Source organism: Scomber japonicus, chromosome 15, assembly GCF_027409825.1.
Source record: "Scomber japonicus isolate fScoJap1 chromosome 15, fScoJap1.pri, whole genome shotgun sequence".
In the NCBI taxonomy this organism is placed as follows: domain Eukaryota; kingdom Metazoa; phylum Chordata; class Actinopteri; order Scombriformes; family Scombridae; genus Scomber; species Scomber japonicus.
In genome coordinates this window covers 19694970-19717156 of record NC_070592.1, presented here as the reverse complement: position 1 = coordinate 19717156, position 22187 = coordinate 19694970, and the positions used below count along the sequence as shown (strand labels likewise).

Sequence of the window (22187 nt, the reverse complement as noted above, 5' to 3'; positions counted from 1 at the left end):
AACTTTAATCTTTCTCCAGCTCTTCCCTGGCAGTGTCACTTCCCGTTCTACCATCCTCTTTACCATTTCCACATGCAGTAGTACTGTTTGTTTGTCAGTCTCCCATGGTTTTCTTGCCCCCACTTTCCCCGCCTCAGTCTTTATGTGTTGTCTCATCCCTCTCTTTCCGTCTGTCACAGCAGAATCCTGAAAGTAAACGTTGCTGATTGACTCGGTTTGTCCTCCATCTGTCTGCCTGAAAAAAGAGAAAGCTGCGTGCTCGCAATCAGGAACACTTTTTCTCTCACTGTGTGCTTGATGGAGCTGCCTTTCATGCCATGCAGATACACACACACACACACACACACACACACACACACACACACACAGATAAGAACACACTGTGATTGAATCATCACCAGGCATGGAAGATAGTGAGTGGGAGTTATGGGAGGGAACTCCGTGAGAAATCCCTCTTAATCAGCAATTTATCCTTGGTCATTGAATGGAGAAGAATAATGCTCTACATTGAAGTCTTTCATCTTCACAAAAAAGTATTTTGAGAGTATAAGAAAGTTTTTAGGGGAGGTTTCAATAATACTCAGTCTCTAATTAGAAACAATTCAAACAAAAGTATCAGTTAATCCACAAGAAGGAATTTGAGTTTTAAATGATCTAAGAGCAAAACAAAATACCAATACATGTAAGAAAACTATCATCAAAACAGCATATGAACACTGCCATGCTGCCACAGCATGATGTGGATTAGACTGAATTTGATGTGATTAATTAACATAATGACTAAAAGTGCTGAGATGCTCTAATGTTCAACTCCTATTATTTCATGAAGAACATTAACAAAATATAAAGATGACACCAGAGAAACAGGGGTTGCACAACAAGCTGTAAACACAACACTGACATATTTACACCTACAAAGCAGTTAAAGGAAAACATGACAGCAAAAATTGCTATTCACACATAAAGGAGACACAAAGCAACATTAGCATTCATTTGAAGTCAAACTAACTCCTGTGGGAAGGACTTTTAGTTTACCTTGTTAATGATCTACTTACTAACTTTATCTCTGCCATTGAAAATTGCTGCTTGTTGCAGCTGGCAAGTTTCATGAGAGCCATGAAGTCAAAACAATGATGCTGAAACACTCTATAGTACTGAGGGAATTATTCTCTGTGGGATCATCACTGCCAGCGACCTCTGTCACATAGTCATTTGTTTTGCAGCTTTAAACTCACCCTCCACTAAAAACTGTATTTTTTTCCTAGTTGCTTTACTTGGATGTTTGGCCTTCACTGTAAATTGTTTCTCTGTACTCACTTTTAAGACGCCTCTGCTGCATGGGCATGATTTTATGTCATCACAATGAGCCAATCCTACAAGTGTAAGTGTGGTTTCACTGAGTGTGGACTTTTTAGTGTAGCACACTTGTGTCTTGTGTCTAAAACTAACTAATGCAAATGAACAGTATTAGTTAGATGCAAATTAATATTCAGAGCAGAGTGTTTTATATGTCTTGAATATAGAAAATGTGTGGCACACCAGAATAGTACAATGTAACCAAAAAGATATATGTCCTATGAGATTATTTTTTTGATAAATCAAGTTTATGAGAGTGATACAGTAATGGGCACCAGCACACTAACAATGGGGCAGAACCACACAAACACACAGATGCTGACCCAGAGGTTCTCTAAAAAGCATCTATTTAGCAGGAGATGGGACCTCAGAGATGGGTTCATCTCTTTCAGTGCCTGAGGAACGATGGCTTGCTCTATTAAAAGGCTCTGTTTCTCCTGAGGGACTTCCAACTGTAGATAGGCTTACTAATAAGTCTGGGAGTCTGTTGGATTGTTGCTCTACAAACACAAACACTGTAAATCCTTTCTGAATATAATCACAGAGTCTATAATAGTGTTAATAATAGTGTTTTTCTTCCCTTTTAGCGGTGCTGTTCTGGTGCCTGCTGGACATTGTACCAATTAAGAATGAGAAGGGAGACGTGGTGCTCTTTCTGGCTTCATTTAAGGACATCACTGACACTAAAGCCAAAGCCATCCAAGAGGACAAGAAAGAAGGTCAGTTTGTGGATGTATATATGGAGGAGCATTTTTACTGTTGTTAAGTGGATTCTAATTATTCACAGACAAGAGAGAGAAATGCACTCATTATTTAAAAAAAACTCCCAAATATGTATTAACAGGTGAAGGTATGGCTTTAGCATTCACTACCACAAGGCAGCAAGGATGTGTCATTAATCCTCCACATTGTCCAAACTGTTAAAAATGTGCTTGATTTTGTTGAATCCAACCCTCAAGTTACAAGGTAACACAAAATCTATAAAACTGTGATATATTGAACATTACTGTAAGCACTGAGAACAACTGAAGATAAAAAGGTCTCAAAATCAATTTCCTCATAGGATTACCTTTAGGACAATACGCTAAAGCTTAGAGCAGCCTACAAAGAGAGAAGGTCAATGTGCGTGTGTGTGCGTGTATGTGTGTCTGTGTGTGTGTGTGTGTGTGTGTGTGTGTGTGTGTGTGTGTGTGTGTGTGTGTGTGTGTGTTTGCCTAATTACTCTCGTAACTGTAAATAAGGGGGAACGGGAAGCAGAAACAGAGAGCACAGTTATTGTTTGCTCACTTAATGAAATGCTTTTCATAGAACAGGAAAGTGACTAATACAGCGTGCCTTTAGACAGAGACGAACACCTAACAGGTTTGACGTTGAAAAGGTTGTTTAAGTAAAAATATGCCAGATAAGTCTCACATAACATTTTCGGTCTCAGTACACATTGAGTATGTTTTTGTTTATTTAAGCCACTGCAGAAGAGTGAGTAAGTAAATAAAGGCAGTTGTATTCGCACCAATGTTACAAGGTGTGTAGACATTTTTGTTTTAGAATTGCTGCCATTAATAAAATCATTAAACATGGCTAAAAACATTCATGAACAAGCAGTAGATATGCAAACACTATGACATCATTTAGGTATTTCCATCTGTGCTGAGGAAGCCTTTCAAGGACGGATGGACCCCTTGGATGTGACCCATTTAGGTTCATTTTCTCCCCACCGACTGGATACTGTGTGCAAAGGAGGGAAACCCAGTCTCTGGCGTCAACAGTCTCCTCCACCGCCTGCTCTCCTCTCCTCAACATCACTGTTTTCTCCCTCTCAGATATGAATTTTCACCCTCTGTAAAATCTCACAGTCTGCTTTGAGCTGGCTTTATGTTGTCCTCTTCTCACCTCCCACTCTCTCCATCACCTCTATTTCTCATCTTTCCCAGCTGCTTTTACAGTATCTCTCCATTCCCACCTCCCTTATCTGCCCTACATGCCTTCGCCCTCCTCCGTCATACACACTCATACATACCCACCCCTGCCGTCCCTCCCCACCTATTCTCCCCCTCTACCCCGACAAGAATGGTTATAAAGGCGAAGGGAAATTCATTAGATCTAAAAATAAGCATGTCTCTGTCTCTGTGCTCCTGCCGTGTCGCGTCCCCCAAGGCTGCACCGCGTTATGGATGGGCCCTGTCTGTTCGGCTCGTCTGGGGTCTGTATACACACACATGCACACCAGAGAACGCACACACACTCTTTCCAAAGGACATTCAAAAGCAGTTAGCACTTCTATTCTCCAGCTTCGTTACTGCCGTTATCTGCCCTCCAGCCAGTCTGGCCATAGTGCGTTCCTGTGGGTTCACAGCAGTGAGAATGGGGCTTAGAACCCAGCAGCAATAACTTGCCTTCTCCTATTACCCAAGTCCTTGATCTGAACACATCACTCAAGCGCTATATCTATTTTATCTACTACTACAATACACTTGGAGAGAACACACAAACGTCTTTGCAAGCACACACACACACACACAGACCATCCCAGTAGCAATCTACCACAACAAATCTTCTATACCATATTTAACTGCCTCTCTGCCCCAGTAGCGGCTTATCAAAGCTGAAAATTGCTCTGCTTTGCTGGAGATAGTGTTTACACAATAAACCATCATCAACCAATATTTACAGCTGAATAACATAAATCAAAAGCAGGTAACAAATGTTCTTTGACCTTTACAAAAGCAAAATGACAGTAAATACACAAGTTGTTTGTTTTTTTTTGACTTCACTCACAAATTGTGCAATTGCTAAGAAATGACACATTCTTGCTGTTGCATATTCATGTTTTCTATTCAGGACAGAATATTATGTATTTCATCAGGCATAATGACTGATTCAGTCATCAGTAGTTAACCTTGGGGGGTAAAGTATTGTAGGAGAGAAAGTGTACTGACATTTGTGTGATGATGATAGTGTGTGTGTGTCTGTGTGTGTGTGTGTGTGTGTGTGTGTGTGTGTGTGTGTGTTGTGTTTGTTTACAGAGCGGCGGCGCGGCAGGGTGAAAACAGGCTCTCCATTCAGCTCAGCTCGTCTGCGCAGCAGCACAGTGCTCTACCACATCTCGGGACACCTCCACAGTCGTGAGAAGAGCAAGATTAAGCTCAACAAGGTATCATCAGACACTTCAAACAACGGGCCAGGAGGCAGCATGATGAAGGTTCATTCAAAAGTGGGTGGGGGTGGACTGAAACACTGGAAGGCAGAAGATTACTGCTGTTATTGGAGCTCAGTGGTCAAAATCAGGGGGCAGGAAGCTGAGGAGGAATATTGTGTCCAGGTGGAGAGGGGCGCCTACCTACACAAAACTCTCCAATAAACAAGGTGTAATTATCTTACATTCTTCTTATCACAGCCGCTATAAATGAGCTAGAACATGCTGCTGATCCTAGAGTCAGTTACAGTAGTATTAGTTGTATGGTAGGTACCTAGGTTTGGTTTGGTATGGTATGGTAACTTTGTGAATAAAGGAAAAAGACAGATCACAATACACTCTAAATATCAAAGAGAGAAAAATACAGATTGTAATAAATTTCAACTGTCTATATTTTAAAAACACATGGGATGAGCTAGCTGTCAAACCAAAACAAAGAGAGGAAAGATGCTAAAATAACTAAGGGGAACTGCAGAGTTGGGTAATATTGTCTACTGAGTTTGTCACTATGAGTTCCCTATCACATTATGTGGTTATGTGGTCAACATAGCAAATAGTTGCAACTATAACACTTCTGTCATATTTTCTGTCCTTGTCCAGAATGTGTTCGGAGATCTTCCTGCTCTGCCAGAGTACAAAGTAGCAGATGCCAAGAAGTCCAAATTCATCTTACTTCATTACAGCACATTCAAGGCTGGTTGGGATTGGCTGATTCTGCTTGCTACTTTCTACGTGGCCGTGACTGTGCCCTATAATGTGTGTTTCATTGGTGATGATGATGACCTAACCCGCAGCACAACTGTCAGTGATATCGCAGTGGAGATACTGTTCATCATAGGTTGGACTTTTTCATCCTTTATTGTTGAATCACAGTAGATGTAGTTGGGATTATTTGAACTGAAAAATATTCTTAACAGTCAAAAGTCCAAATATGATCAACAAACTTCTATGTGTGTATTTTTTTTTCTTCTCCCAGACATTGTTTTCAATTTTCGCACCAGTTATGTCAGCAAGTCGGGCCAGGTGATCTTTGACGCACGGCAGATTTGTATCCACTATATGACCACATGGTTTATCATTGACCTGGTGGCTGCATTGCCCTTTGACCTGCTCTATGCCTTCAAAGTCAGCGTGGTGAGTAGCTATTAGCTTGTTGTTTGACCCCCAGTTTATGGTAATACAGAGAAAAATCAATATGCTACTGTACTGTTTGTTCCTTTTGAAAATTGGATCTAAAATACAGCGTTTAATGTTCAAATAAAAAATTTATACAAAAATCATATAACAAACAATATCCTATATTCAATAGAATTACTTGAAATATTGAAAAATACTTGTAAGTAAGAAGTAAGTATTATTTTGGATGGATTGCCCAGAAGCAGAGACCCAGTCTCTAGTCCTGTCAACACAATAGTGCATTGTAAAGTGCAATACCTTCAGCATATTTGACATTTCAGAAGAAAAGATCGTATGGAATGTTTCCAGTGCTGCTCCAGCAGCTCTTTTATTATGAAATCAAATAAGGATCATTCATATTTTGCTCTTGTGACATGGTGGTGGTGGTGGTAGTGGTGATGAACATGTAGTAAAGTTTTGCAGCTGTAGAAATATTTTGTGCATGTGTGAAAAAGGTTTTGTGCAGGAATATTTTCAACAGTAATGTTTCATAAAATCAGAGAGATGGACACACACATTTCCTACCTTTGTTTGTGACAGTTATGTTACAAGCTAAAAAAAACTGCAAGTACATACACTAAACCCACCTGGGTCATGTGAGAGCCTGCACCATTGTCCACCTTCATTTTCAGGACCTGCAGGGGAATGAAGCAGGATGAACACAACAGAGCCATCTGCCCTCTAATTGGACAGATTGACTGTGCCTTTGACCAGTCGGACTCAGCTGTAAAAACAGAATCAAAATTCATGCTTTTCACTTGCAGCGTGTAGCTTGTAACTTCACTGTGGCACACAAAGATATGAAATTTGTGCCTGTCTCACAGACTTTGTGAAACCTCACTGTTGAAAATATTCTTGCACAAATTTTAATTACACATACACAAAATATTTATACAGCTACAAAAAACATTTTCATATTTGCAAAAATATTTATACATCTGCAAAACTTTATGAAACATTTACAAACCATTTTACAAGCTCAAAATATTAATGACCCTTATTTGATTCCATATTTGATTTTGTATATTGATTTCACACACTGTACAAAGCCTTACAAAACAGTTAAGTTAAACCTGTAGGCCATCATTAAACTGCTTTTCTGCTCAGTTTGAGTCAAAAACATGCCCCCCCCCCCTTAAGAATAGTTGAATGGAGGAAGACACCAAGATACATACTGTAGCAATTAGGTAGACCTTCTTGTCTTGTCCCTGGCTCAGTGATATCACCATATGGAAGCAGTTGTTTTGATTGGTTGCTTATGGATTTTTCTTTCCGACCTTTGATTTATTGACAGGGATGCTTTCACTGTATTAAAGTGGGTTTATATGTGGTTGTATGTTGATTTGTATCCCCATTAGCTGCTATATTACATGCAGTACAAACAATACAGTGTAAAGTCATACATACCAACACCAATCACTCAAAATAAATTACAAAATACACAAAGGATACACTTAGAGAATCATCAATGGCATGATATCCATATACATACACACACATAAGAAATTCTGTGTCTTTTACAGTGTGTGTGTGTGTGTGTGTGTGTGTGCAGAGGAATGGGCACCATGACTGGCCGCTCCAGGCAAAGGTGCCTGTTTTGTTCCAGACTCTATTAATGGAAATACCACACGCTCCCAGTAGAATAGGATTCGGGTGTAGGGCTACTGGGCTGCAACTTCCCCTGCCGCCGGGGGGACCAGGCCAGTAATTGCTAAACGTTCTGCGTGATGTCCCCTCTAAGGATGAAGTATTCAGACTGATGTCCCCTTTGAGGACCGAAGCCATCTTTTACTGAAATGAGCCATGGGGCCTCAACAGTGTCCCTCTCTGGTGCTTGCTTTGTTTTGTTTTTGTCATAAATCTCTGGTATATCAGCTTTTTTTGGAATATTATACAGTATGTTGAGTGTTCCCACTTTGCCCTGATTTTCTTTTCTTCTCTTTTTAATTAAATACTTATTTATTTTCTTGATACATTCCTATTTCCCATGATCATACCCTGCATTTCTCCACCGTCTGTTTATCTTTGTAACATTTGTTGTGTGAACAGCTGCACATTTAAAAACTTCTCAAACATAAAAATAAGACATACGTTTGGAGGAATTTGAATCACCTCATCATTTTGGAAAATGTGTTTTAAGAGAATTTAATTTTTGAGTTCTTTTTGTTTTCTTTATAAGTGACATACTGTTATAATGTTATACATTTTCTAATCATTTTCTAAAACTTTGAGAAATGTGCAAAATACAGTAATGTCCTCATTCCTCATTCTTTATTCATGATCTGTCCATTCCTTCCATCACATTTTGTTGTCATCTAAACAAATGGGTCAGCCATGAGATGATGATGCAAGCACTGATTTCCTCCACTGATAATGCCTGAATACCAGAGCCAAAGGCTACAATTTGTTATTAATACTTTACTGCCACCATTATTATTAAAGGTCCTGTGAGTACGTCTTGTAGGCCTGGAGGCCCAGCTGGTATCTTTGTGGAGAACGGCTTAGTTATTCATGCTTACTGGCCTCATGCTGCTGCATCAGTAAAATTAATAAAAAAATAAACATGACCAGTCATGCTGTTGTGACTGACTTGTAGGGATAAAGGCATGACTGCGGGGTGAGAAATAATGAGCATTTTTGCTAAGTTATAGTCTCATGTAGACAAATACTATTGAGGGAAGGTAGGCAATCAGGTAGCTAAATATAAATTTCACACCTGATAAGCAGAGGAAATGGAAATGTGAATGGCACGGGTGAAATGGAGTGGGTAGAATGAAAAGTTGAAGGAGAAAGTGGCTGGTTACATTATATTGCTTACTGCTCATGCTGCTGGGGGAGAATGGGATGTGGCACAGCCTGCTCTCCATAGGTGGGATGCAGGGTCGTGATAGATGGTGGAGACCATGGTGGAGAGGAGATGGAGCTACTCCCCGCGGCTCGGTTGGATACTTTATTACCCCTTGTGCGGCACCAGTTCCCTATTTCTCAGAGCAAGAGTGTGGAAAACTGGAGACACATGCTGGAGGAACTGTCCACACATCTTTCCCTCTAGTTCAAATGCTCTGATTGTGCATTCCTCTCTCTCTCTCTCTCTCTCTCTCTCTCTCTCTCTCTCTCTCTCTCTCTCTCTCTCTCTCTCTCTCTCTCTCTCTCTCTCTCTCTCTCTCTCTCTCTCTCTCTCTCTCTCTCTCTCTCAGGAGATTTCCTGAGGAGCAGGTGCACAATAGATTCACATAACACACAAATGAAGGGAAATGTGGGAAGGGGAACTCAACACTGTGGAAGAAGGAGGCAGAAAGACTTTTGGCAAAATGAGTTGTGAATTACTGAAAGAGTGAAAGAACACAGGACTGACAGAGTGAGGGAAGACAGGTAAAAAAGAAAACTGGAGTGTCTGTAATGATGAGGATGATGGAGAGAGGTTACAAGACAACAGAATCAACACACCTGTGAAGAAGTGCTTGATTGCTCTAATAGGTGATTTATATCAAAGATCCCTCTTTAGGAAACTGTCTTACTGTATGGATCATATTATTGATATGTTTACAAGCATGTGCCAAGTTCTAACTGTAGAAGCACTTAAATGGCTTTTAACACCAGAGAGGACATGAAGCATGACAAAGAGCTTTTTATTACTTGAGGCAGTGTTGTGTATGCAATTAGCATGTGTGTGTGTGTATTAAGCTGGTTTATCACCCTTCCCAGGAGATTAACTCTAAAAGGGAGATTGGTTGAAGTCTGCTCCTCACTTATGTAGTGTGTGTTTCTGTTTCATTTTCTCTATTTCTGTGTCTGACAGTCTGTCTTTGCCTTCAGCAGAACACCCACAAATCTCAAAAAATGAAAAAAGAATCACTGTCTGGAAAGGATTAAAACACATGTTGCCCTCTGGAGTTACAGTTGCAGAGACAATGTAGTGTTGATAATATATAGTGACAACTGTAGGAGTAGTACATGATAGCAATTCTTATTTAGGTTTAAAACATATGATAACCTTGACATTTGCCATCTCAAGGAAATGGCATCTGTAACAAAACACTACACAAATTGGCAAATTTACCATCTGTGTCCCAAAAATGAATTAATTTTGTGTCATTGGTCTTTAATCCCAGGTGTCTGTGGTCCACCTGTTGAAAACGGTGCGCCTGCTGCGTTTGCTGCGGCTGCTCCAGAAAATGGACCGTTACTCGCAGCACAGCACAGTGGTCCTGACACTGCTGATGTCCATGTTCGCCCTTCTGGCCCACTGGATGGCCTGCATCTGGTACATCATCGGCAAAATGGAAATAGAGGCCAACGCTTACAACTGGGATATCGGTGAGTAGTAGGAAGAAGCTCAGTTTGTTTGTGATACATGACAACATCTGCACTGCATTACTGATGTTTTAAAAAGTGGAAAACAGTCAAGAGATCCATGATGCCGTCCGTTCCAGCTCACTGGGAGTGATATTGGATGCTATGGGGATATGTGATTTCCCCAAATGTATTTTGTATTCACAACATAACATTATTACACCACACCGCAACACAAGGACATTGTAGACATTCGGATTTATTAAAAATGATGTGCTTACACCTGTGTGTCAGTAGATGTTTACTGTCATACCTGATTTATGAATGCAACTATAGTCTTCTGTTGTAAAACAAATCCACATTGAATAGGAATTTAGATGAATAAGGAGCTGTTCTTAAGCAGATTTTCACTGACTGAGCACTTGAAGGACCTCTTGTCCACATTAGCCTAAAAGCTGTGATTGAAAATTCATCCATTCTAATTTTTTCAGAAAAAAACTGTTCAGATACATGGACTCCTTGCAACAGCTATACAAGATACTGTAAGTCCAATGAGAGAGCAGGATATCTCACTCCTAAAGTAAATACATGGGATCCTTATGACTGTCTAAAAACTACAGCTGTATGGCTGCAATATGACTAGATGAGAGCGTCAATATTGGATGATTCTGTAAAATCCCACATTAGGTTCAATGTCAAGGTACAGTATGGTTAACATTAGGGAGGTATAATGGTTACCATTAAATAAAAAGTGAATGTTAAGTAAAGAACAGTGACAGGAGATAAACAAACATCTCTTCACCTCTTGTTCCACCTCGCTTCATAAAACACACTCCTTCCTGCACTAGCACTGAACATTGGCACTGGATTTAAATCATTAGGTGCAATCATACCACATGGTTGTAATTCCAAGGTACCGTTACTACTACCAGCTGCTGTGGTGAATGATTGGGATGTATTTGATCTCAGCTCAGCAGCAATTCACTTAATGTGTGGCAGTTTCGTAATAGATCTTAATTGGATATTCATGGCGTGACATACAGACAGTTGTGCTGTTGCTGTTAATGTAAATGTAATTCTTTAGTTTTCTGTACGGGTTGAGCAGCCAGGCCAGTTGAAGGCTTTTTATTCTACATTCTACATTTTTCTCGCTGAGGGAGCCATTATCCAGCTTTGTCAGGCTCTGCACTAAATCAATAGAAAGGAAACACCGCACTAAAGCTAAGTTGTCCGATTTTTTATTGATCACCAAGCATTAATAAAAGAAGTGTTTTTTCACATTGTTTAACACATAAATCCCACATATATCTCATGGAGGAGACACCTGCTTTCCTCCTTTTTGTCCTCTTGGCTTCTGTGTTAAGATTTAATTTCTGCTTTATCATGTGTAAAGCTTGGGAAACATCTCAATATTCTGGTGCTTGGCGATTTCATTTCTCATTCTTTCAAAATTTCGTGATTTTGAAAAGCTGTTGATGCATGAAACCTGCAGGTTTTTTCCAGCAGGCTAGATTTGATATTCATCACCTATAAATGTGTTTTTCAGCATGGACCCTGTAGGTTTCCAAGCCTTTAAGACAGATGTTTACGTACAATGAGGATTAACCAGCACTTGACACATACATGAGTATCCATTCTGCACTAACATCACAGTCCTCTTTTTGTATTCAAAAAGTCAACATATGGATTTGATTTTGAAATGTGTTGTCATGTTATACAGTAGAGCAGAGGTTTTGCCAGTAACGGTGCTGCATATTTGTCTGGGTCTCTTTATATTTCAGAAAATGGTGTATGTTAGCAGCTAAATTAAGTAGATGATTTCTTCATCAATTTTATTGATTCCTAAGTCACTTGTAAAATATGTATGCAATGGAAAATGTGAGAGCAAAGACTGGACCAGTTTGTATGTGTGTTGTAGAACTGGCCGAGAGAAGGGTGTGATTCTTCTGGTAATTAATGGTGAAGCCCTGAGGCTTCCCCCCTCAGCCTCCAGGTCCTTCTTATAATGAGGCCCCCTGGGCCGATCTCTGGTCAGTATCGATGAGCTGCACTGCTCGCAATTACCTCTCTCTGGTATCTTCATAACTGGTTCCGGGTCAGCATTGACTGGGTCATGAGAACGATGCAAATTTCTTTTCACCAATTACTGCATTTCAGTGTCATAAAATAACAGGTCAGTGCATGTGGCAGGATTAATGTGTTGTATCCTAATTATGCAATTCTGATACCAAACGTGCGTTGAAGTCAGGCAGCTATGAGAGGCTTCCATCCAATTACCATTCATCAGTGTCTGCTGGAGACTCTCCTGGGATCAGCCGCATGTCTCCACACTGTACTGACTAGGGATCAGTTCTGGTTTCCAAGAATCTGATCTGCTTTTACTGTTGAATCCATTGTTCTTGACATAGCACAGTTTCTAGAATCATTGTCCTTTACTGCACTGAGCTTTCAGTGGACCACTGCAGCACTTTGTATCTAAAATCACTACAGATTCTGTGTAATGAAACAATGCATTTCCAGTGATAACTTACACAATACAAGAAGAAGGTTGTGGAACATTTTTGAAAAAAGAAATATATGTAATAACCTTTGATTATTTTGTTAATAGAAACCACTCAGAATAGATATGGTTATTTGAAACATGGTACAGTGTTATTAGCTTAAAAAAGAGAATAAAAGTGCATCTAATACTTTCAAATGCTGCCTGTTTTTTTCTAAATATCTAACCTTCTATTTCTCCTTCTGCCCATCAATTCCCCCACTTATGCCATCTTATAAACAGGATGGCTCCATGAGCTGGGGAAGCGTCTGGAGTCACCGTACTATGCCATAGGAGGCATGAATGGGACCAGCAATGGTCCATCTATCCGGAGTGTCTACATCGCCTCACTCTACTTCACCCTTAGCAGTTTGACCAGTGTGGGCTTTGGCAACGTATCAGCCAACACTGACGTAGAGAAGATCTTCTCTATTTGTGTCATGCTGATAGGAGGTATACAGAATACATGCACTGATTACACAAGTAAATTAATGTAGAATTATAAAGTAGGATTTTATTTATGTCATATCTGAGTTTAAAGATTGTCTCATGTCTCATCAAGATAGTCTGATCCAGTATAACTTGGCTTGTTTAAATAGGTTTGGTTTTTGGGGCTGAAGAGAGATCTCCATGGCGGGGTTCCCTCTGTGGACACTCCCCTGTCTGATTTGGCTAAATGTTAAATGTCCCTGGCTGCCTCCGGGCAGTAGCAGTCACATATACACACACACAGTCTGGTTTCCATCACTTCAGAGGACATTACATTGACTGACATTAATTTCCTGGAGACTTATCCTAACCTCAATTATCTCAACCTTAACATAATGCTAAACTTATCTTTAAAGGAACATGAGGAATACCTGTACCACCCACACACTATAATACACACACTGTCCCCTTGTGTGTTTATCTGAAATCTAAATTTACACAAGGCACATGTTTATATTTATAGCACAGTGTAGGTCAAATTGTGTGAATTGGATTGTTGCCTCATTAGAAAGCATAGCAAGTCTTTCTTTAACTAGATAGTCAATTGAAAATATGACATACTGTATGCCGACAGGCAAAAAAAAACCAAGTTAAACTGTTACTTTAGACACAGAAAACAACAATAGTTTTTTATATCAATGGCATGTGTCAAAAAAGAGGAGTTTGGGGCCACGAGACCCACGCTTGACACGTAGTCTGTGTTCAGTGGTTTCATGGGCAGAGGTGAGCAACACACCTGCGGCACAGCTGAAGACAGAATAAGATTAGGGTGTTTAAAGGGCAGGTATCTGTCATTCCAATCAAATCAGCTCCGCTCAGTGCTGACACTGATGTTCCTGTCTGGGAGGTGCAGACATGAATGTAAATATAATGTTTAGCTGGTCGACTGGTTTTTATGTTTATTTGTTCACACACAAACTGACAGCTGGATTATGATTACATGACAGAAATTTGATTATGCAAAGAGGTTTGTCGAAAATAAATTTGAATTGTTTAAAAAGAAGTACTGACAAGTAGCCTGTGTGATTGTTGTAGAGGTCTATTTGGGTGTTAAGACATGAACAGACAGAACATGACTGCTCCGCTGCTATTCTCAATGCACCATTGACTTGGTTTGAGCTGGCAGGTCTTCCGAGTGCAAATCCCACTCATCCCAGTAATACTGCACTACACTTCTTGCTGGTGCTGAAACAACCCCTGCTGGGCCTTTTCCTACATTTTGGCACTGTCAAGTTTAGGATGAGCTAAGCAATCCACAATCGCCAAGCTTCCACATTAAAAATAGCATCCAAAACTATTTTTGTTTCCTATCTTGGCAATCTGTTGTCAGTCTGATCTAATTCATCTTATTTAATTCATGCTTGTGCTCTATTATTGCCTCCCTGTCTAACTCTCTCTTGCCTGCTTTCCTCTGTCTTCTTACCTACAGCACTGATGCATGCATTGGTATTTGGTAATGTGACAGCCATTATCCAGAGGATGTACTCACGCTGGTCCCAATACCACACCAGAACCAAAGACCTCAAGGACTTCATACGTGTCCATCATCTGCCGCAGAGCCTCAAGCAGCGAATGTTGGAGTATTTTCAGACAACTTGGTCAGTCAACAACGGCATCGACTGTAATGAGGTACAAAAAGAGGGTTTTTGTGTCAACTCACCACACATACACATACATACCTATAAACTCATTCCCTTTTTCAGTTATATTTCTGACATCAAGGATCAATAATACATTTGAAAGATCCCCACTCCTCACATATGAGCTCCAAGACTGAAAGAGTGATAATGTGATCGATAATGCCAGCAATTGAAAAATGTAACCAATATAAGCATCAACTGAAAAATGGAGACAGAGGCAAGGTTTGGAGAAGTGGTGTAAGGACAGCTTAGAGAAAAACACAAAAAGAGAAGGAGAGATGTCTTGACAAGCTCAGGAAAACGGAGTCAACCAGTCAGTAGTCTAATAGAAGTGCTTCTCTCTGGGCTGTGAATGCCTGCAAGACAGCTGTCAGAGCCCAGAGCAACGCTTCGATGGAGTGATGATGATGAATCCCAGACAGATGAATTATAGATGGGCCTGTTGATTAAAATCAGTCTGGCCTCTGATGACTTGTTGATTGATTGTATGTTACAATGAGCTCCAGATATTTGTCCAGACAAGGAGACCAACAGTGGTATGCAATGTTTTTGTTTTGTTTTTTTAATTGTGGAAGGGATGTTCCATATAATGCTCATCTGTGTAGCAACTGTGTGTATTATGTTGATTTATATAGGGCTGGAAGGTTTCTCATTTTCCTTTTCTTCATTTTTAATTTTTGTCTTATCAGAATTGAGGGTCTGAGGATAGAGGGTGTATGTTGGGCAGATTCTCTGTGACAAACTACTGATTTTGGGTGATAAAAATAAACATAACTTAACAGTAATTTCTCTGGTGTAGAGTAGGTTAGGAATCAAATTAGAGGTGAATTTCATCACTGTTGCAGTATATTGCTAGTTCCAAAGCCATCATGCTTTCTTCACTCTTTCCCGCTCCTTCTTTCTCTCTTCCTGCTTTTCTCCCTACTGTCATCTTCACAGCTTCTGAAGGACTTCCCGGATGAGCTGCGATCTGACATCACCATGCACCTTAACAAGGAGATCCTGGAGCTTTCGCTCTTTGCCTCTGCCAGCCGTGGCTGCCTGCGCTCCCTGTCACTACACATCAAGACCTCCTTCTGCGCTCCTGGAGAGTACCTCCTCCGACAGGGAGACGCACTCCAGGCCATCTTCTTCGTTTGCTCGGGGTCCATGGAGGTGCTGAAAGATGGCATGGTGCTGGCCATTCTGGGTATGATAAAAGACTGGAGGGATTGAGGGGAGTTGGAGTGTGGTGTGTGTAGGATGAAGAGAAAGAATCCGTCTGTGCTATCGTTATAGTTTTACAAAGGAACTACTCGCAGCAACCGTAATAATAAAGCCCCGAGCGGCTCAGTGTGATAAAGCTGGGTCCTGTAAATGAGCCCATTGTTTAGAAACAGGAGCCTTACAGTATCCTAAAGGCTGCAACTCTCAGAGTCTATTGTTATTAGGCTACCATAAAATCAAATGCCACTTTTTTCAACATGTTCTAGTGACTAAGAGCCAAAGAAAGACTCAACTCTAGTCCTACATGAAAAATGAGGGAGCTAGATTCCTAATTTCTAAAGCTTTTCTTTATGTTTGGCATCACATTAGCTTGAAGATGAGCAGCACTGACAGGGAGATGTTGACACAAGTAGCCACTGCAGCTTGTATTATTTTATACATAGGTAGTCTGCTTGAAGCTGTCCATGATCGTCCAATTCCCCACAGGTTAAGCCACTACAATCCTCTAACTGAGAGAGGTCAAGTCTTTTTTAAAGCATTGCAATTCAGGTCTGTCAACTCTAATCAGTGTTGTCCAGTTCAGTCCAGCCCATTCCATCAGTCCAATTCACTGGAGTCAGGTAATTTCAGATCCATCTAATTCAGTCTAGTCCAGTTTAGTGCTGTCCAACTCAGTCCTCTTTTAGGTATTTAGTAGTGTTGCATGCATTTTCACTTGCAGGGTTAAATTACTATTTAATTTGCTAAGGTTGCAGATAATTGCAGTTACTGCCTTTACCTGGATGCCTTTAGTACATTCGAAACCAGAAGCAGAAAAAAAAACTGAAATCAGCAAATAAAAAGTGTAGAGATGCTTAAATAAAAATTGGCTACTCATTAATGAAGGAATGAGATTCCAAAACATTTGCTAAGGCTGCAGTTCTGCTCAAACTAAGAAAAGATATTTGGGTGTTTTTATTCATAAAATTATAATAATAATCATTATTTTATGAGAAGGGTTGTGCTTTAACAGCAGAAGGAGTCATTATGAGAAAGGAAAGGAAAGAAATAGTATCTGAAATGACTTTAAATTCAAAAAGACTTGGTCAAAGAAAGATGTAAATACTTGCCCTCAGACATTTTCAGGAGAGCAAACTGACCAAGATGGAAAAATTGATGCAGCAGGTGATTCATGTAGATGGTATTCATCCTGTATGACTGGTGTCTTCCTAGAATCCTGAGCTAGTGCAAAAGTGTGTTATAGCAGCAAAAGTGTGTTACTACATTTTTTCATGTCATTATTTTATTAAAATGAATATATCTACTCCATTGTAGTACTTTGACGCAGAGCTGGGTCCAAACAGTTTATAGTTATTTACTGCAAAAGATTGTCATTGGTTTACAATACTAGCAAATATGGTTATTCGATTCCTTTAGTAGTGGAGAAAGAAAATGCAAAGAAAATCCCTGTGCATATCCTGTGTATCACTATGTTGAAAAACATGAAACAAGATGCAAACAAGCACCAGTCAAGCTGCTGCCAACAACCTTAATGGCATTTGCTATCCGACCTTCATGACACAGACGTATACACCAATCTGCTGCAAATGTGTGTTTGCCAGGAAGATCTGAATCTGAATTTTAATCCATCACGATCACTTGAATTATGCACTCAAGTGATCGTTATGCACTATGTTGGTGTGGTTCAATCTGTACCTTCATCTCCATTATCCCACCTGTGTGTGTTTGCTGTATTTAAGTTTGTTGTTTGTCTCAATGCCTGTTTGCAAGCGTTCGTACTGAGGAAAGTTTGTGTGTGTTTGGGTGCGCGTGTGTCTGTGTGTGCCTGTATGGAGTAGGTGGATTTGTTTACTGGTGTGCGTGGGTGGATGCGTGTGTGTGTGTGTGTGTAGGGTTGACAGGCGGAGAGCATTGTCTTTGTGCTTGCCTGCTGACTGTGCAGAAGGTCAGGCTGACATTGAGTGTCTGACTGAAGGAGAAAAAAGCTTCACTGTCTCTGTTTCTCTTTGTGTGTGTGTGTGTGTGTGTGTGTGTGTGTGTGTGTGTCTCAGTGTGTCCCCTCTTCCTTGTCACACCACAAGTTCACAAACACAGCTCGGTAACATAATAGAAATTGAGGCCACGGCAGGAGACATGAAGCAGAGAGACAGAGGCTGAGGAGAAAGTGGGAAAGTGGAGTTGATAAGACGATATGTGTAGTAGCATATGTAATAATGTGTGTGTGTGTGTGTGTGTGTGTGTGTGTGTGTGTGTGTGTGTGTGTGTGTCTGTGTGTGTGTGTATGTGTGTTGGGTGACACTGAAGGAAGGAGTGTAAACGAGAGAGGTGTTTGTGTAAGCAAGCAAAAATAATGGTAAATGTGGAGAAAGGGAGCAAAGAGGGGTTAGAGAAAGGGATGAGGAGGAAAAAAGGGGAGGAAGAAAAGAAGGAAGAGATGAAAGAGGGACGGAGGAAGGAAAAGACAGAAGAAGGAAGGGAACACATTTAAAAAAGGGTTAAAAAAAGGGAAGGGAGGAAGGAAAGAAAACGCAAGGTGAAAAGAGAAGAAAAGAGGAGAGAGAGAAAGAAAAAGAGAAGAAAAAAAGCAAGCATTGGGAATTAATGACAAATGAAAGAAAATAGTGAGGAAAAAGCACAGGAGGACAGTAAGGAAGGGAGAGAAGAAGGAAAGAAAATAGGGAAATAAGAAATATGGAATGAAGAGAGGTTAAAAGAAGGGATGAATGTAAGAAAGAGTACAGAAGACAAAAACAAAGGGTTGCGATATAGCAGAGAGGGAGAGAGAGGAGTGAGAAATGTAGAAACTGAGCGACGGAGAGGGCGGGCGAGAGAGAAATAATGAAAGAGGTGAGGAGAGAGAGTTGACTAAGAGACAGAAAGAAAGAAACAGAGAAGAGGAGAATGAGAACAGTCACGACTGCTGCTTCATCAGCCTCGGTGTAATTGAGCAGCGTTCACAGTTCACAATGACCGTAATGAATATTTTATCACTGCTTAAGGGGCATTAACACTAACAGGGAACTTATCTCTGTCCTGCATGTATGGAGAGAGCAGGAAACAGCTGTCACCACTGCTTCATTCATGTGTTTCCAAAAACAGTGACAGCGATTATGTTCTGATAAATGATAACCAGACTGTAAACAGTGATAATGTGTTCATTCACTACCTTTGTTAAAAATTGTTCTCATTTTGTTTTTATGGTATTACTCATTGACTGGCTTTTCTGATGATACTACAGAAGCCTCTTTTTTAATTAAGTCCTCACTTTGCTGTCTATGCATCCACAGATGACCCGCTGTACTTTAATATTATATGAAACGTTTGTGACAAGAAACAAGTATTGCTTTGCAGTTTGAATTTAAAGTGCTTTATAAATCAAATGTATTATTATTATTATTATTATTATTATTAACAGTGTTAATGATACAAAAACTGACCATACAATCTTGTTGTTCCTGGCTTCCTGGTCCTTGTACAAAGAAACTTAAATTGAGATGATAGCAACAATCACACTTCAGTCATAGTAGCCAGAGGAATAACTAAGCCAATAAAGGGGCTACTTTCTAATAAGGCACCTTTTATGAATAGTTTATAAAATTAATTTTTCTGCAGGACACTTTTTTTTCTTTTTTTATTCCTTTAGTTCATCAGTGGACTGTGGTTTGAGCACTTTTCTCCTGGAAAAGTTATTATTAAGGATCCCCTGCAGGCATGTTTCAAGATATATTCAAAAATACTGTACTTTTCATAAGTTGAACTGCCGGACATAAGATGTGTTCAAATTTCCACATCACACATTGTATGTTGCATACTGGCTTCTCAATAAGAATCACTTGTGATGTGACAAATCTTCTTAGTGTTACTGAGCTCAGTGAAACTTTCCACTCTCAGTTAAACTCTGCACGTACATCATCCTGCATAGAGAAGCTTAAACATCCAAATTGATAAAGATTTTAGTACTTCAACATTTACAGCTCCAGACTTAATGGATTATTAAACAAAAACTTTTTCTGTTGGCATATTAAAAAGTGGCAGACCTGTGACCCTTCATCATTTCTTAACATTTGTATTACATATTAATATAACAATTAGTTACAACTTGCACTATTAGAAAGTAGTACCCTTCAGATTCATGTAATGCTTTTTGGTCTGGTGCAGAACAGCACTACTAGATTGTCCAGATTTAGCCTTGCTTATAGACACATCAGAAGCCGACGTACACACCCAGACACCCTTTAATAAATGGAGGATATAAACCATGTCTTACTGTCCAGAGCCCTACAGTCTGTGTCCTCAACCCTTTAACCAGAGTATAAACAATACTGTTGTCTCTGTCTTTGCAGGTAAGGGTGACCTGATTGGGGCAAACCTGTCCTTAGATGACCGAGTGATAAAAACCAATGCGGATGTGAAAGCTCTGACCTACTGCGACCTGCAGTGTATCAACCTGAAGGGGCTTTACGAGGTGTTAGACCTCTACCCGGAGTACTCGCACCACTTTGTCCAGGACATCCAGCAGGACCTCACGTACAACCTGAGAGAGGGACACGAGACACATGTGAGTCATGCAAATGCTTTTGATTCTCATATATGAACTTCACCCACAATCAGATTTCAATACGTTATAGCTAAAGTGATGAAATGTTAAATTACTTTTTCACCAGAAATACACAGATTATGCAGAAAATGTGTGGTTTTACAAGGGATGTATGATGCACAATTACAGGTCTAAGTTTATATTGTGAGGCTGTACTGATATATCTGTGAATGATAGTTTTAAAAAACTCCCTATTTATGTTATACTGGCCCTTTATGCAGCCCCTTAGTTCAGCCTCTGTCTGAAAGAGGCTGTTTCAGCTCATGTCTCTTTTACGCCCCCTCCCAATGAGCCCATTCCTCTGATTGGTCAGCTCCTGGAAGCTACATCTTGACTGACTTCTGGCAGCTTGGGAGGCTACATTTACAAACAGTAGTAGAAAGATTTCACTTGTTTTTCCCATTCTTTACTTGAACTATAAACTTATCAGCTAGAGCTATAAATATTCAAGTCTAAATCTGATGCAAAACACATGATTGGACAACATGGACATCCCATAGAACAACCTTAGCAACAAAGGCTATGAAACAGATGGCCTTTTTTGGGCATATGTGACTGCTCTGTGATCAATGTGATGAGGAGGTAGAGGTAACATTGCAAACAGTGTTCAGATCATACATTCAACTCAAGTTTTGGACCTTTGATCACGTGTAACATATAAATCCAACATCATAAAAGTATATAGATAACAGAAAATCATAAGAAGCATGTTATGTCCCCTTCAAAGAGACTTATCCGAGATAACAAGTCCCCATGTATCCAAATGTTATTATGTTTTATGCTGTAAACGGACAATGATCACTGTAGTTTAGCTTCCAGTAATAAAATGTGAAAAGAAAAATGAGGCAGAGGTGCAGAGGATGAAAAAGAGGTTCTGATTGAAATAAACAGACAAACATCTTTATCTGTACTTCTCCCTTGTTTTAATAATATGCAGGTACCCTGACAAGCTCTAAATGTTTGTATTGTTGCTGCTGTTGTGTGTATTGAAAAATGAATGACCCCTATTTATAACCCACAGAAGTGCAGCACAAAGAAACACTTTATATACACTTGCCAATTTATCTGTATAATGAATCAAGGTTCTGTAACAGTGTGTGATAATGACTAATGGGTCCTGAGACAGGAAAGAGGAAAAAATAAGGGTTGAAGTTGGGAGGGTGAAGATGTGGACTGTAGAGGCGGGCAACAGAAAGAAAGAGGAGAAAAGCATTAAAATAAGAAAAGTGAGTGTGTTTGAGAGAGAGAGAGAGAGACGGAGAGACGGAGAGAGAGAGAGAGAGAGAGAGAGAGAGAGAGTAAGAGAGAGAGAGAGAGAGAGAGAGAGAGAGGAAAAAATAGCTGAAGCACTTAGAGGAGCACTGCTGCTGTAATTACAGTCAGGTGTTCCTGTCTGTCCTGCCCAAACACCACTGGCCCACTTACACACACATCACCACTGGCCCAATTACACACACCCACATACATACACACACACACACACACACACACACACACACACACACACACAACCTGCCAAAGGGCTTTTTAGGGAAGCTAGTTTGCAGAGGGGCAGCCCAAATCTCAAGACTGGGCCAAGTTTAAATGAAGACCAGAGGAAGGAGGCAGTTCAGGGTGGAGGCTGTGTCTGTGAGATGTTGAGATTGCTGTTTGGATATTATTGTGTTACACAACACAACAATATCAGTGTACTGCGGT

The 22187-nt window shown here is 40.1% G+C and overlaps 1 protein-coding gene across 1 annotated transcript in view; it reads left to right on the top strand.

Annotated features, from left to right (window-relative positions):
- kcnh8 (potassium voltage-gated channel, subfamily H (eag-related), member 8) overlaps window positions 1-22187 on the top strand; it is a 44357-nt gene that overhangs the window by 13819 nt on the left and 8351 nt on the right. The window contains 9 exon segments of the mRNA XM_053334124.1: window positions 1944-2075; window positions 4380-4507; window positions 5150-5387; window positions 5526-5683; window positions 9838-10042; window positions 12801-13010; window positions 14476-14675; window positions 15626-15875; window positions 20236-20450. Of these exon segments, the coding sequence (XP_053190099.1) occupies window positions 1944-2075; window positions 4380-4507; window positions 5150-5387; window positions 5526-5683; window positions 9838-10042; window positions 12801-13010; window positions 14476-14675; window positions 15626-15875; window positions 20236-20450 (1736 nt within the window).